At 45.2% G+C, this 11,601-nt stretch overlaps 2 protein-coding genes across 2 annotated transcripts; both read left to right on the top strand.

Annotated features, from left to right (window-relative positions):
* The first annotated feature begins 5,733 nt into the window (after window positions 1-5,733).
* Window positions 5,734-6,714, top strand: LOC145958594 (uncharacterized). Its single transcript, XM_083076097.1, has 2 exons — window positions 5,734-5,851; window positions 6,029-6,714. The coding sequence occupies exons 1-2, from the start codon at window positions 5,734-5,736 to the stop codon at window positions 6,712-6,714; spliced, it is 804 nt and encodes a 267-aa protein (XP_082932223.1).
* Window positions 6,715-9,775: 3,061 nt separating this feature from the next.
* On the top strand, window positions 9,776-10,162 carry LOC145958595 (uncharacterized). The gene has a single exon (XM_083076098.1). The coding sequence runs from the start codon at window positions 9,776-9,778 to the stop codon at window positions 10,160-10,162; it is 387 nt and encodes a 128-aa protein (XP_082932224.1).
* The last annotated feature ends 1,439 nt before the right edge of the window (window positions 10,163-11,601 follow it).

Raw genomic sequence — 11,601 nt, forward strand, 5'->3', positions numbered from 1 at the left:
GCTAGTGGCTAAGGGGTATAATTAAGAAGAGGGAATTGAATATGATGAGACTTTTGCCCCTATAGCAAGGATAGAAGCCATTAGATTACTTCTTGCTTACTCCTCTATAATGAATTTCTAGCTTTATCAAATGGATGTGAAAAGTTCTTTTCTCAATGGGTTGATACAAGAGAAAGTGTATGTGGAGCAACCACCAGGCTTTGTGGATTTTGAAAATCCTAATCATGTGTACAAACTTAAAAAGGCACTCTATGGCTTGAAGCAAGCTCCAAGATCATGGTATGACAGGTTGAACAAATTTTTGATTGAAAATGACTATGTGAGAGGGAAAGTGGATAATACATTGTTTGTCAAGAAGTTTAAAAATGATATAATGTATGTTCAAATCTATGTGGATGATATTGTATTTGGATCTACCAATGGCTCTCTATGCAAAGAATTTGCCAAAACCATGCAAGGAGAATTTGAAATGTCAATGATGGGGGAGCTTACATTCTTTTTGGGGTTGCAAATCAAACAAATGAGTGATGGGATTTTCATAAGTCAAAGCAAGTATTGCAATGAACTTTTGAAAAAGTTTGGTATGAAAGGGTGTAAGGAGGCTGCCACACCAATATCAAACAATTGCAATGTTGACTTAGATGAGAAAGGCATAGCTGTTGATAACTCAAAATATAGAGGTATCATTGGATCACTCTTGTACTTGACAGCTAGTAGGCCTGATATAATGTTTGTTGTGTGCCTGTGTGCAAGATTTCAGGCTAATCCAAAAAAAATCTCACATGAAAATTGTAAAGAGAATTCTTAAATATTTGAAAGGTACAACCAATGTAGGTTTGTGGTATCCAAAGGGAGTCTCACTAAGTCTGATAGGCTACTCAGATTCAGACTATGCTGGGTGTAGACTAGATAGAAAAAGCACAAGTGGAACTTGTCACCTACTAGGTAGTGCACTTGTCTCATGGCATAGCAAAAAGCAAGCTTGTGTTGCTTTGAGTACAGCTGAGGCTGAGTATATAGCTATTGGGAGTTATTATGCTCAAATTCTTTGGATGAAGCAACAACTAAGAGACTATGGAACTGAGCTAAATAAAATACCTCTGAAATGTGACAATACAAGTGCAATAAATTTGACCAAAAACCCAATTTCGCACTCTAGGACAAAACATATAGAGATAAGACACCACTTTTTGAGAGATCATGTTCAAAGGAATGATTGTGTTGTAGAGTTTGTAGAGACTAGTAAGAAATTAGCTGACATATTTACAAAACCTCTACCAAGGGAAAGATTTAACTAATTAAGAATTGAACTAGGCATAATAAATGAATCATGTTTGAATTGATTATGATTTGAGAGTGTTTGTATGATTGTTTAGAGCAAGTATGATACATTGATGCATAAAAGAGAGTATTCAAGGAACAAATAAGACTTAGAGTAATTTGAAAGGTTAAAATTCTGAGAAGCAGAACTTCTCTGAAATAATCGATTATCTTAAAATATAATCGATTATTTCAAGTAAACCCATAATAATAATCGATTATTTGGGTAATAATCGATTATCTGAGAGATGAAGAATTCCAAGAGCCTCTGTAATAATCGATTATTTGGGCAATAATCGATTATCTGGTATGAAGAATCTCAAGAGTCTCTGGAATAATCGATTATCTAGGGTAATAATTGATTATCTGGGAAGAGGAATCTAAAAGGCCTCTGGAATAATCGATTATCTTGAAAATAATCGATTATTTGGGCGAAGTTAGGAAAAACTACCCTCTGGAATAATCGATTATTCTAAAAATAATCGATTATTCATAGCAGATAGTGTTTTTAAAGGGTTTTTACTGATACAAATAATCGATTATTTGTATAAATAATCGATTATATGGGCGACTTTAGACATTCCTGAAGCATTTTGAACGTTTATATGCGTGCCAAACCCTTAACCTCCCATAACTCTTCAGTTAGAAAACCTCTCCCACTCAGAACGTGCTAGGGCATAAGAACCCTCAAAACCTCTCATTTCTCCACATTCTCACATTCTCTCAAACCCTCAAACCCTAACCTTCTCATCTCTTTCATTCTCTTCTTCTTCACCAAGACCCATTCATGGCTTCTTCCTCCAAGAGACCCAAGAAGCTTGAAGTGAGGGGGAGCAAGCGCCCTCTGCCCTCAGGGCAACTGATTTCCAAGTGGTTCGCGGATGAGAAGACCCAAGAGTATTATTTCGAGTGGTATGTGGGTCGGAGAATCATCCCTCCCAAGACCCTTAAGTTGGAATAGTTCAAGAATGAAGGCTTTAGCTTTCCAACTCTTCTGGAGCACCAAGAACTTGGAAAGTTTTTGGAAATGGAGGGACCCTACTACCCTGAGTTGATTAGAATGTTTCTTTGCTTTGCAACAAGCAATGAAGGCATTATGCAATCAGTGGTGAAGGGGAAGATGATTAAGCTTGACGGGCCAACCTTGAAGGCGGTTGCTGGGCTGAGCGGCACGGGACGTGAAAAACCCCAACCCTTCAACTTTGGTGATTTTGAGGAGCTGACGACCTTCAAGGATTGTTAGAGGAATCCTGAGACCACCAACTACAACAAGTTTCTAGCGGGAGGTATGAAGAAAAATTCCTGTTTGATTTCTTTTATAATTGCTTGGATGTTAAAACCCCGTTTGCATAACCATGCCCAAATGTCAAAGGATGACATTTTATTAATGCATGTGATTAAGAAGAAAATCAAGATTGATTGGGTATCAGTTGTAAATGATTGTATGTGGAAGGCAAGACGAAAAGAGGATGGACCGATTCCGTATGCTCTGTTGCTGTCAAATTTTTTTGAGAATGTAGGGGTAGACTTGACAGGGGAGAAGAAAATAATTCTCCATGCCTCTAACAAAATTGAGAAATCTTCCTAGCATCATATGGGGATGCTCAAACAGGAAGACAAGTGGGTATTCAAGGGAGATGTACCTCCAACCCCTGAACTAGCGACCGATGAAGACGGCGTTCCATCACATGATGAAGATCAGCCACCACAGGTTGAAGCTGAACCTGACCGGGAGCAAGAAGCGGAGCCTAAGCTATTCTCTCCATTCGAGCAAATTATGATTAATAAGCTTGATGCTGTGATGGAGATGTCTAGAAGGCAATATATTCGGGTATTCTTGATAGGTTTGATACCCTTGATCATGAAATTAATCGACTCAAGACTCACCTTGGGATGCCTGAAGACTCAGATTGATGCTCTGTTTTTGCTGTTCTGTTTTAATTAGGAAGTTTAAATTCTGCTTTTGGATTTATTTTCAATTTGGTTGTAATATTTTTAATTCCTGAACAATCTGAATGCTTTAATCTGTTGAACAATTTAAATTCTGATGGTATTTGAAGTTTGAATTTGCTATTATATTGGTTTGAATGGTGTGACAAATTCTAATTTGGTTGATTGGTGCTATGATGCTCTGTTTTTGAGCATGATGATGTTTTTTTTTGAGCATTGATATTTTGATATTTGATATTCGGTGAGCTACATTGATAATGTTTTTGGATTGTAAAATTCTGAATTGTGGTAATGTTGGCTGACCAATTCATGCTTGAGTTGTTGATCTAATAATTCTGACTTGGATATTATAGTTCAAAGTTCACAAAGTTTGTTTGTTGACCAATACCTATGAGTTTTGGTATTGTTCTTATATTGTGTGTTGTGAACAAACGTAGCTTGATTTCTGTTTGATGATGCCCAAAGGGGGAGAAAGGTTGTGTTGTGTGTGTGCTTTGCAGGTTTTGTGTTTTGCAGGTGTTGAATGTGAAAGAAAAGGCACAATGGTATGTGAAAGAAAAAGAACATTGGTTAAAGCCTAGCTTGGTTTGTCATCATCAAAAAGGGGGATGTACCAGAATACACCTCTTCGGTCAGACAATAGGCTGAGAAGGACAACTAAACCGATGAAACACACACTACGACACCTATTCAGTTTGAGACTTGGCCGAATACACCCCTCGGCCAAAGGGGTGGCCCAAGTCTTCCTTGCCACGAGAGGTGAAGGTGAAACCCAACAAACCCCTCGGCCACAAGCATAACCGAACACCCGCTCGGCTTCGGGTTAGGTCGAACACCCCCTCGGCTTTGGGATAGGCCGAGCACCCCCTCGGCTTTGGGATAGGCCGAACACCCTTTCAGCTATGATCATGACCAAGTATCTACCTATCCCCAAAGAGGAACGAACTATTCCAGGTTGAATGAGAAAGACCTCCAAAACACCCTCCGGCCTTGAGCTCGGCCGAATAACCCTTCGGCTTTAAGCTAGGCCGAAGGGAGGAACAGTCAAGTGCCTTGGTCGTAGGCTTGGCCGAAGACCCCTTCGGCTTCGGGTTTGGTCGAATACCTATTCGGCCTCAGACCTGGCCGAGGATCCAAGAAAGACAGTTCACAACAATAGCAAGGCAGATTAAAGTACCTATTAGGCAATGCTTATTAAATCTAATCAAGAGAGATTAACGTTAACCAAGGACATTACCCATCTCCCAAGACAGAAGGCCCACCAGGCCCAAATACGTGACTATAAATACACAGGTGATGGGACATAAATGAGGTACGTTTTATCCAATATATAAGCCTTTATTGCTCTGTACCGAACACTTACTTGATCGTCGGAGTGCCTTTGTAGGTACCCTCCCACCACTTGGAGATACTATTCGGTCGACACCGAGGACTTAGAAGATCGTCAGGAAGGAGCAACAGGAGAAGTGTTTCTATACAGGAACAGTTTGGCGCCCACCGTGGGGCCGAAACTAGAACAGTTCTCGACCTTGAAGTAAGATGGTAGCAACAAGGAGCCAGCAAGAGAACGCAACAGTCCACCCCTTCGGAATGCCCCGAGATACCACCATATAGCGAACTAATCAGAACGAGGAAGGAATGGAGGAATCTGACGTGGACCGATCTCAACAACCCAACCCATCGTCGGCTATCGAGCAATTGAAGGACGAAATGATGGAACTCAAGAGACTTCAGGAAAAGGACGCCCATGAATTGTCGGTCCTAAGAAGAGAGAATGCCGAGCTTAGGAGCGACAACCGGTCGTGGCATCCATCTCAAGACACCCCTTACACCCAGTCAGCTCGGGACCATGGAGAATCGTCGGGATGGTATAAAGAGACAAGGGAACCTAAGCCACCGCTAGGAATGACAACTACTACTCTCGATCAGCAACGGAGACAGGGGAGGACGCCATTTACACCGGACATTGTCGGGGCCCGTTTGCTCGACAATTGGAAAAACTTGGCCCTGGAAAAGTATGACGGAACTGCTGACCCCGAAGAACACCTTGATGCATTCGTCACCCAGGTCAGTCTGTACACGGACGATGATGCTATCATGTGCAAAGTCTTCCCCACCTCGCTGAAAGGACCGGCGCTCAACTGGTTCACGAGGCTCCCACCCGGATCGGTAGACTCGTTCACGGCCCTATCTTCCCAGTTCGTGATACAGTTTGCCACGAGCCATCCTCATCAGCTCACGTCAATCGCATTGGTCAATATTCGCCAAGAAAAGAAAGAACCTCTAAGAACTTTCATGGAGAGGTTCGGAAAGATGACGCTATCTATTTGCAACCTAGACCCAGCTGTGGCAATGCATCATCTGACCACAACGCTACGACCCGGGCCCTTTGTCAACAGCCTATGCAAAAAGCCACCCCGAGACCTAGACGACCTGAGGCAGAGAGCCACAAAATACATGTAGATGGAGGAATTGGCCGAGTTTCAGAGTCAAAACCGACCCGACCTATTTCTTGCGAAAAAGGAAAGTGATAAGGAGCCCCCCAGGTCACGACCTAGAGACATGCCTGATCGTGACAAGAGTAATAGGGGGTCGAGATACATGTAGTACACGCCGCTCAACACCAGCAGGGCTAAGGTGTTGGAGTAGGCCCTAGCCACCGAAGTCTTGGCTGTCCCCCGGAGAGCTATGACCCCGCCTCACGCCGACAAAATGAAAGCATGCCAGTTTCACCAGAATTGAGGGCACACTACTAAAGAGTGCTCTGCCCTTCGGGATCGCATCGAGGATCTCGCAAAAGCCGGCCATCTTCAAAACTTCATTCGATTGTCAGATAACAAAAGGAACGACTACCGTCCTGGTAAGGGGGAGCACAGAAGGGAGAACCGAGATCGGGCACCTCCGCAAAATCGATCCCGTGAGCGCAGCATGTCCCAAGATAGAAGCAATCAACGAGACCGAAATCAACCTAGGCGAGTGATAAACACCATTGCCGGAGGCTTTGCGGGAGGAGGAAGTTCATCTTCGGCCCGAAAGAGACACTTGAGGGCCATCAAGTCGGTCAACGCTATAGGTCGGGCAGCCCCAATTCGTATGCCCCCTATTACGTTCACCGACCAAGATTTTCAAGGCGTCGACCCGGTGCAAGATGATTCCATGGTCATCAGCGTAGAGATCAACAACTGTATTGTGAAGAAGACCCTAGTTGATCAGGGAAGCTCGGCGGACATCTTGTACTGGAAGACATTCGAGCAACTCAGCATCTCGAAACAGGAGCTGACGCCTTACGACGAACCCCTGGTGGGGTTTTCGGGTGAACGGGTGGACACCCGGGGGACAATAGACTTGTATACCTACTTCGGAGATGACCAGCGTAGAAGAAAGATTAAGGTGCGTTACGTGGTCGTGCATGCTAACACTTCGTACAACATCCTGCTGGGCTGACCATCCCTGAACAAGCTCCGAGCCATTGTATCCAACCCCCATTTGGCTATGAAGTTTCCATCCGAGGAAGGGACCATCATCACTTTGCACGCCGATAAGAAAATGGCACGTGAATGTTACTTCGCTAGTCTAAAGGTGCAGCCAACTCCGAGGCCGAGACGAGATGTTAACGTCATCGGCGATGTTGGCAAAAAATTGATTGAGGGCCTGGAACCTGACCCGAGAATAGAAGACGAAGATAGGGTTGAACCAATAGAGACAACGGTTCTGTTCCAACTGGGGAAGAATGAAGAACAGGTTACTTTTTTGAGTTCCCAATTATCTGAAGCGGAAGCAAAAGATATTAAGCAGGTCCTACGAAAGTATTCAGACTTATTCGCCTGGACTGCGGCTGATATGCTGGGCATCGATCCAAGCTTTCATTGCCACTGGCTCTCAGTATGCCGAGACGCCAAGCCCATCGCTCAAAAGAAAAGAAAAATGGGTGGAGAAAGGGCCCAGGCGATAAAGGAAGAGACTGCCAAGCTACTCCAAGCAAGATTCATAAGGGAAGTCAAGTACTCCACGTGGTTGGCCAACGTAGTGATGGTCAAGAAGGCAAATGGGAAGTGGCGGATGTGTAGAGATTACACGGATCTGAACAAGGCGTGCCCGAAAGACGCCTACCCCTTACCCCACATTGATGCATTAGTTGATGGAGCGGCCGGCCATCAGAGACTGAGTTTCCTGGACGCTTACTCGGGGTATAATCAAATACCCATGTACCCGCCAGATGAAGAAAAAATAGCATTCATCACCGATTCGGAAAATTTCTACTACAAAGTAATGCCCTTCGGTTTGAGAAACGCCAGTGCCACCTACCAGAGACTCATGGACAAAATCTTCCACCACCAGATAGGGACATGTTTAGAGGTATACGTGGATGACATGGTGATCAAGTCCACTTCAGCCGGTGACCACTTAAAAGACCTTAGCACGATCTTTGATGAAGTGAGGCGGCACCGCATGCGATTAAATCCGGCAAAATGCACCTTCGGGGTTGCCGGTGGAAAATTCTTGGGATTCATGTTGTCAAAGAGGGGTATAGAAGCCAATCCCGACAAATGTCAAGCTATTATCAACATGAAAAGTCCTCGCAATATAAAAGAAGTGCAATGGTTGGCCGGACGCATCGCTTCCTTGGCTCGTTTTCTTCCCTGCATGGCCGAGAAGTCAAGGCCCATAATGTCCCTACTGAAGAAGGCTACCAAGTTTCAGTGGAACGAGGAATGTGAGTCAGCTTTTCAGAATTTCAAGACAATGCTCACAACTCCACCATTGTTGACCAAACCGGACCCCCGACTGGACATGATAATATACATATCAGTGTCGGACAAAGCCATCAGCACTGTACTGGTGCAAGAAAGAACGGAACAGATGCCGATGTACTTCATCAGCCGAGTATTCCAAGACGCCGAAACGCGATATCAGCATCTCGAAAAGACAGTCTTAGCTCTTGTACATACCGCCAGGCACCTCCGACACTATTTTCAGAGCCATCGGATACTCATCCGAACAGATAGCCCGATAACTAAGGTCTTGAGAAAGCTGGAGTTGGCAGGGCGAATGGTCGCCTGGTCCATCGAACTATCACAATTCGATATTCGTTTCGAACCTAGAGGACCCATCAAGGCGCAAAGCATGGTCGACTTCGTGAATGAATTCACACCACAAGTGCTTCCCGAGTCCCACCTTTGGACCCTACATGTAGACGGATCATCAAACCAGCAAGGCAGCGGCAACGACATTATTTTAGAAAGTCCTGGTAAAGTGGTGATCGAACAGTCACTACGATTCAGCTTCAAAACGTCCAACAACCAAGCCGAATATGAAGCCCTTCTGGCGGGCCTAAGGTTGGCACAGGACCTGGGCATCACCAAAATACAGTGTTGGAGTGACTCGCAAGTAGAAACAGGGCAAGTCAACGACACCTTCCAAATCAAAGAACCAACACTGCTGTTATACTTTCATGCGTTCCAGAAGATGAAGGGCGACTTTGAAGATGTCCAAGTTAAGCACACACCCCGAGAACTCAACACGAGAGCCGATCAGTTGGCTAAGCTAGCCAACAGCAAAAAGACCAGCCATTTGCGCAGCATGATGCAACAAGAATTGCAGAAGCCAAGTATCACTCAAGCCGAATGTTTACAAGTTCAGCAAGGAACACCCAATTGGATGACCGGGATAGTCGAACACCTCGTAACCGGATCATTACCTACTGATCCCTTGGAGGCAAAGAAGATGAAAACCGTGGCGGCTCGATACACCCTAATCGCTGGGGAATTGTACAAGAGGGGGATCTCGTCACCATTGTTGAAATGTTTGGCACCGGAACAGGCACACTATGTGATCCGGGAAATCCACGAAGGCATATGTGGAACTCACTTAGGCAGCCGGACTCTCGCAACCAAGGTCATCCGAGCCGGATACTATTGGCCAACTCTAGTCACGGATTGCGTCAAGTTTGTTCAGCAGTGCAAGCCCTGTCAGCAGCATGGACCCTTAACACATCAACCACCCGAGCAGTTGCATTCCATCGCCACCCCCTGGCCATTTTCTATTTGGGGCATGGACATCTTGGGGCCATTCCCACCAGCGAAAGGCCAAGTAAAGTTTCTCCTTGTGGCGATCGACCACTTTACTAAGTGGATCGAAGCAAAGGCAGTGGCTACCATCATGGCTAACAACGTGCAAAAATTCTTTTGGAAGAATGTCATTACCCGTTTCGGAATCCCATATGCTTTGATCACGGATAATGGCTTACAATTTACCGACCGTCGTTTCAATTAATTTCTGTCCGGACTAGGGATCAAGCACAAGATGACCTCGGTAGAGCATCCCCAATCCAATGGGCAGGCCGAGGCGGTAAACAAGGTTATCCTCAAAGAGTTGAAACGCCGTCTCGGGCAGGCTAAAGGGACTTGGCCCGATTGTCTGCCTGAAATCCTGTGGGCTTACCGTTGTACCGCACAAAGCTCGACTAGGCAAAACCCCTTTTCGATTAACCTACGACACAGACGCCATGATTCCGGTAGAAGTAGGAGAACCCTCCCTAAGACGAACACTATTCAATGAACAAACCAATGAGGAAGCACTAAACGTCGAGCTGGATTTAGTCGAGGAAGCACGTGATCAAGCCCTCATCAACATGGAAGCTTGCTGGACCAGGTTAATCAAGAAGCATCAAACGAAGGTCAAGCCATGCCAATTTCAACCCGGCGACTTGGTCTGGCGAGTCACAAGAGAAGCACGAAGAGACAAGGCTCAAGGAAAGTTGGCACCCAACTGGGATGGCCCCTATTGTATAATGCACAACTTGCAGAATGGAGCGTACAAGTTGGAGGAACTCACAGGAAAAGCCATCCCTCAAACATGGAATGCAACACACTTGAAACACTACTTTAGTTAGTAACCACCATGTAATTTTGTTTCGGTGCACTCTTTTCCTTTTCCAGGTTTTCTCCTCTTAGAAAAATGTGAAAAGAGGTTTTCCTGAGAAAAGGTTTTTAACGAGGCACCATATCAATGAAACAAAACTTCTTCTCGGAAATCTTTTATCTACTCAAGTTAATCACAAGTCAAATAAATAAATTCCTCCCAAGCGCTCTAGCTCAGGCAAGGAAGATAGAACAAAATCCCTCACGAGACATCCTCTCGGCCAAGGTTGAACAAAATCCCTCCTGAGACATCCTCTCGACCAAGGTTGAACAAAATCCCTCCCGAGACATCCTCTCAGCCAAGGTTGAACAAAATCCCTCCCGAGACATCCTCTTGGCCAAGGTTGAACAAAATCCCTCCCGAGATATCCTCTCGGCCAAGGTTGAATAAAATCCCTCCCGAGACATCCTCTCGGCCAAGGTTGAACAAAATCCCTCCCGAGACATCCTCTCGGCCAAGGTTGAACAAAATCCCTCCCGAGATATCCTCTTGGCCAAGGTTGAACAAAATCCCTCCCGAGATATCCTCTCGGCCAAGGTTGAACAAAATCCCTCCCGAGAGACCTTCTCGGCCAAGGTTGAGTCACGATATCTCTCCCGAGCACCTACTGCTCGGCCAAGGATGAGCACTTAACACTTTCCGTGTACCTACTACTTGGTCAAGGGCAAGCAAAGTTTCCTTCCCGAGGAACATCCTTGGCCAAAGTTAAGTCACCATACCTCTCCCGAGTACCTCTCGCTCGGTCAAGGCTGAACAACTCAATTACCTTGCCCACCAATAAGGAGATTCCAACCCTATCGGCCAAAAGAAAACTTAGGAAAAATTCAAATCTCCAACACAAATCCGAGCCAATTCGTTTATTAAATATGAATCGTTCATAGTTAAAGTAACACCTAATGTACAGAAACATAAAATAGAATCCGAATGGGAAAGGAACAAATTCATTGAGACTCTAATGTCAAAGGGCACTATTGGCCGAAGGGTACAGTCAAGTATGGCTCAGACGGCCCAAAAAGAATCGAAAAGAAAGCAAAAAGACCCTATACCTATACATCATCAACAAAACAGATGTATAATCCAAAAAACAAAACACCAACACCCATCAATCGGCATGAGTGGTCTCCTTGGTCTCCTCATCTTCATTCACGGTTGCTCCTGGATCTTCCGGGGGAGCCGACCTGGGTGGAGCCGCCTCATCCGGCTCAACATTTTCGGGGGCATTAGCGAAGTCCATATACGCCCCTTGAAAGAAGTCTTTGCTCAATTCAAAAGAGAAGTCTGGGGGAAAGGAGCCGAAATGGGTCGCTTGCCGAACGGCATGCCAAAACCCTTCCTCGTGCTCCTTGATGATTTTGCTCTCAACTTTGGCCCGGAAGGACGCCATGGCGGCATCGGCTTCGGCCTTAGCCT

This window comes from Cajanus cajan, chromosome 6 (assembly GCF_000230855.2).
Source record: "Cajanus cajan strain Asha chromosome 6, NIPB_CcT2T_4, whole genome shotgun sequence".
Taxonomy (NCBI): domain Eukaryota; kingdom Viridiplantae; phylum Streptophyta; class Magnoliopsida; order Fabales; family Fabaceae; genus Cajanus; species Cajanus cajan.

Coding starts and splice junctions, on each gene's coding strand:
- LOC145958594 (XM_083076097.1), top strand. CDS start 5,734: ATGGAGGAATTGGCCGAGTTTCAGAGTCAAAACCGACCCGACCTATTT. Junction 5,852..6,028: donor CATGCCTGATCGTGACAAGA/GTAATAGGGGGT, acceptor ACACTACTAAAG/AGTGCTCTGCCCTTCGGGAT.
- LOC145958595 (XM_083076098.1), top strand. CDS start 9,776: ATGATTCCGGTAGAAGTAGGAGAACCCTCCCTAAGACGAACACTATTC.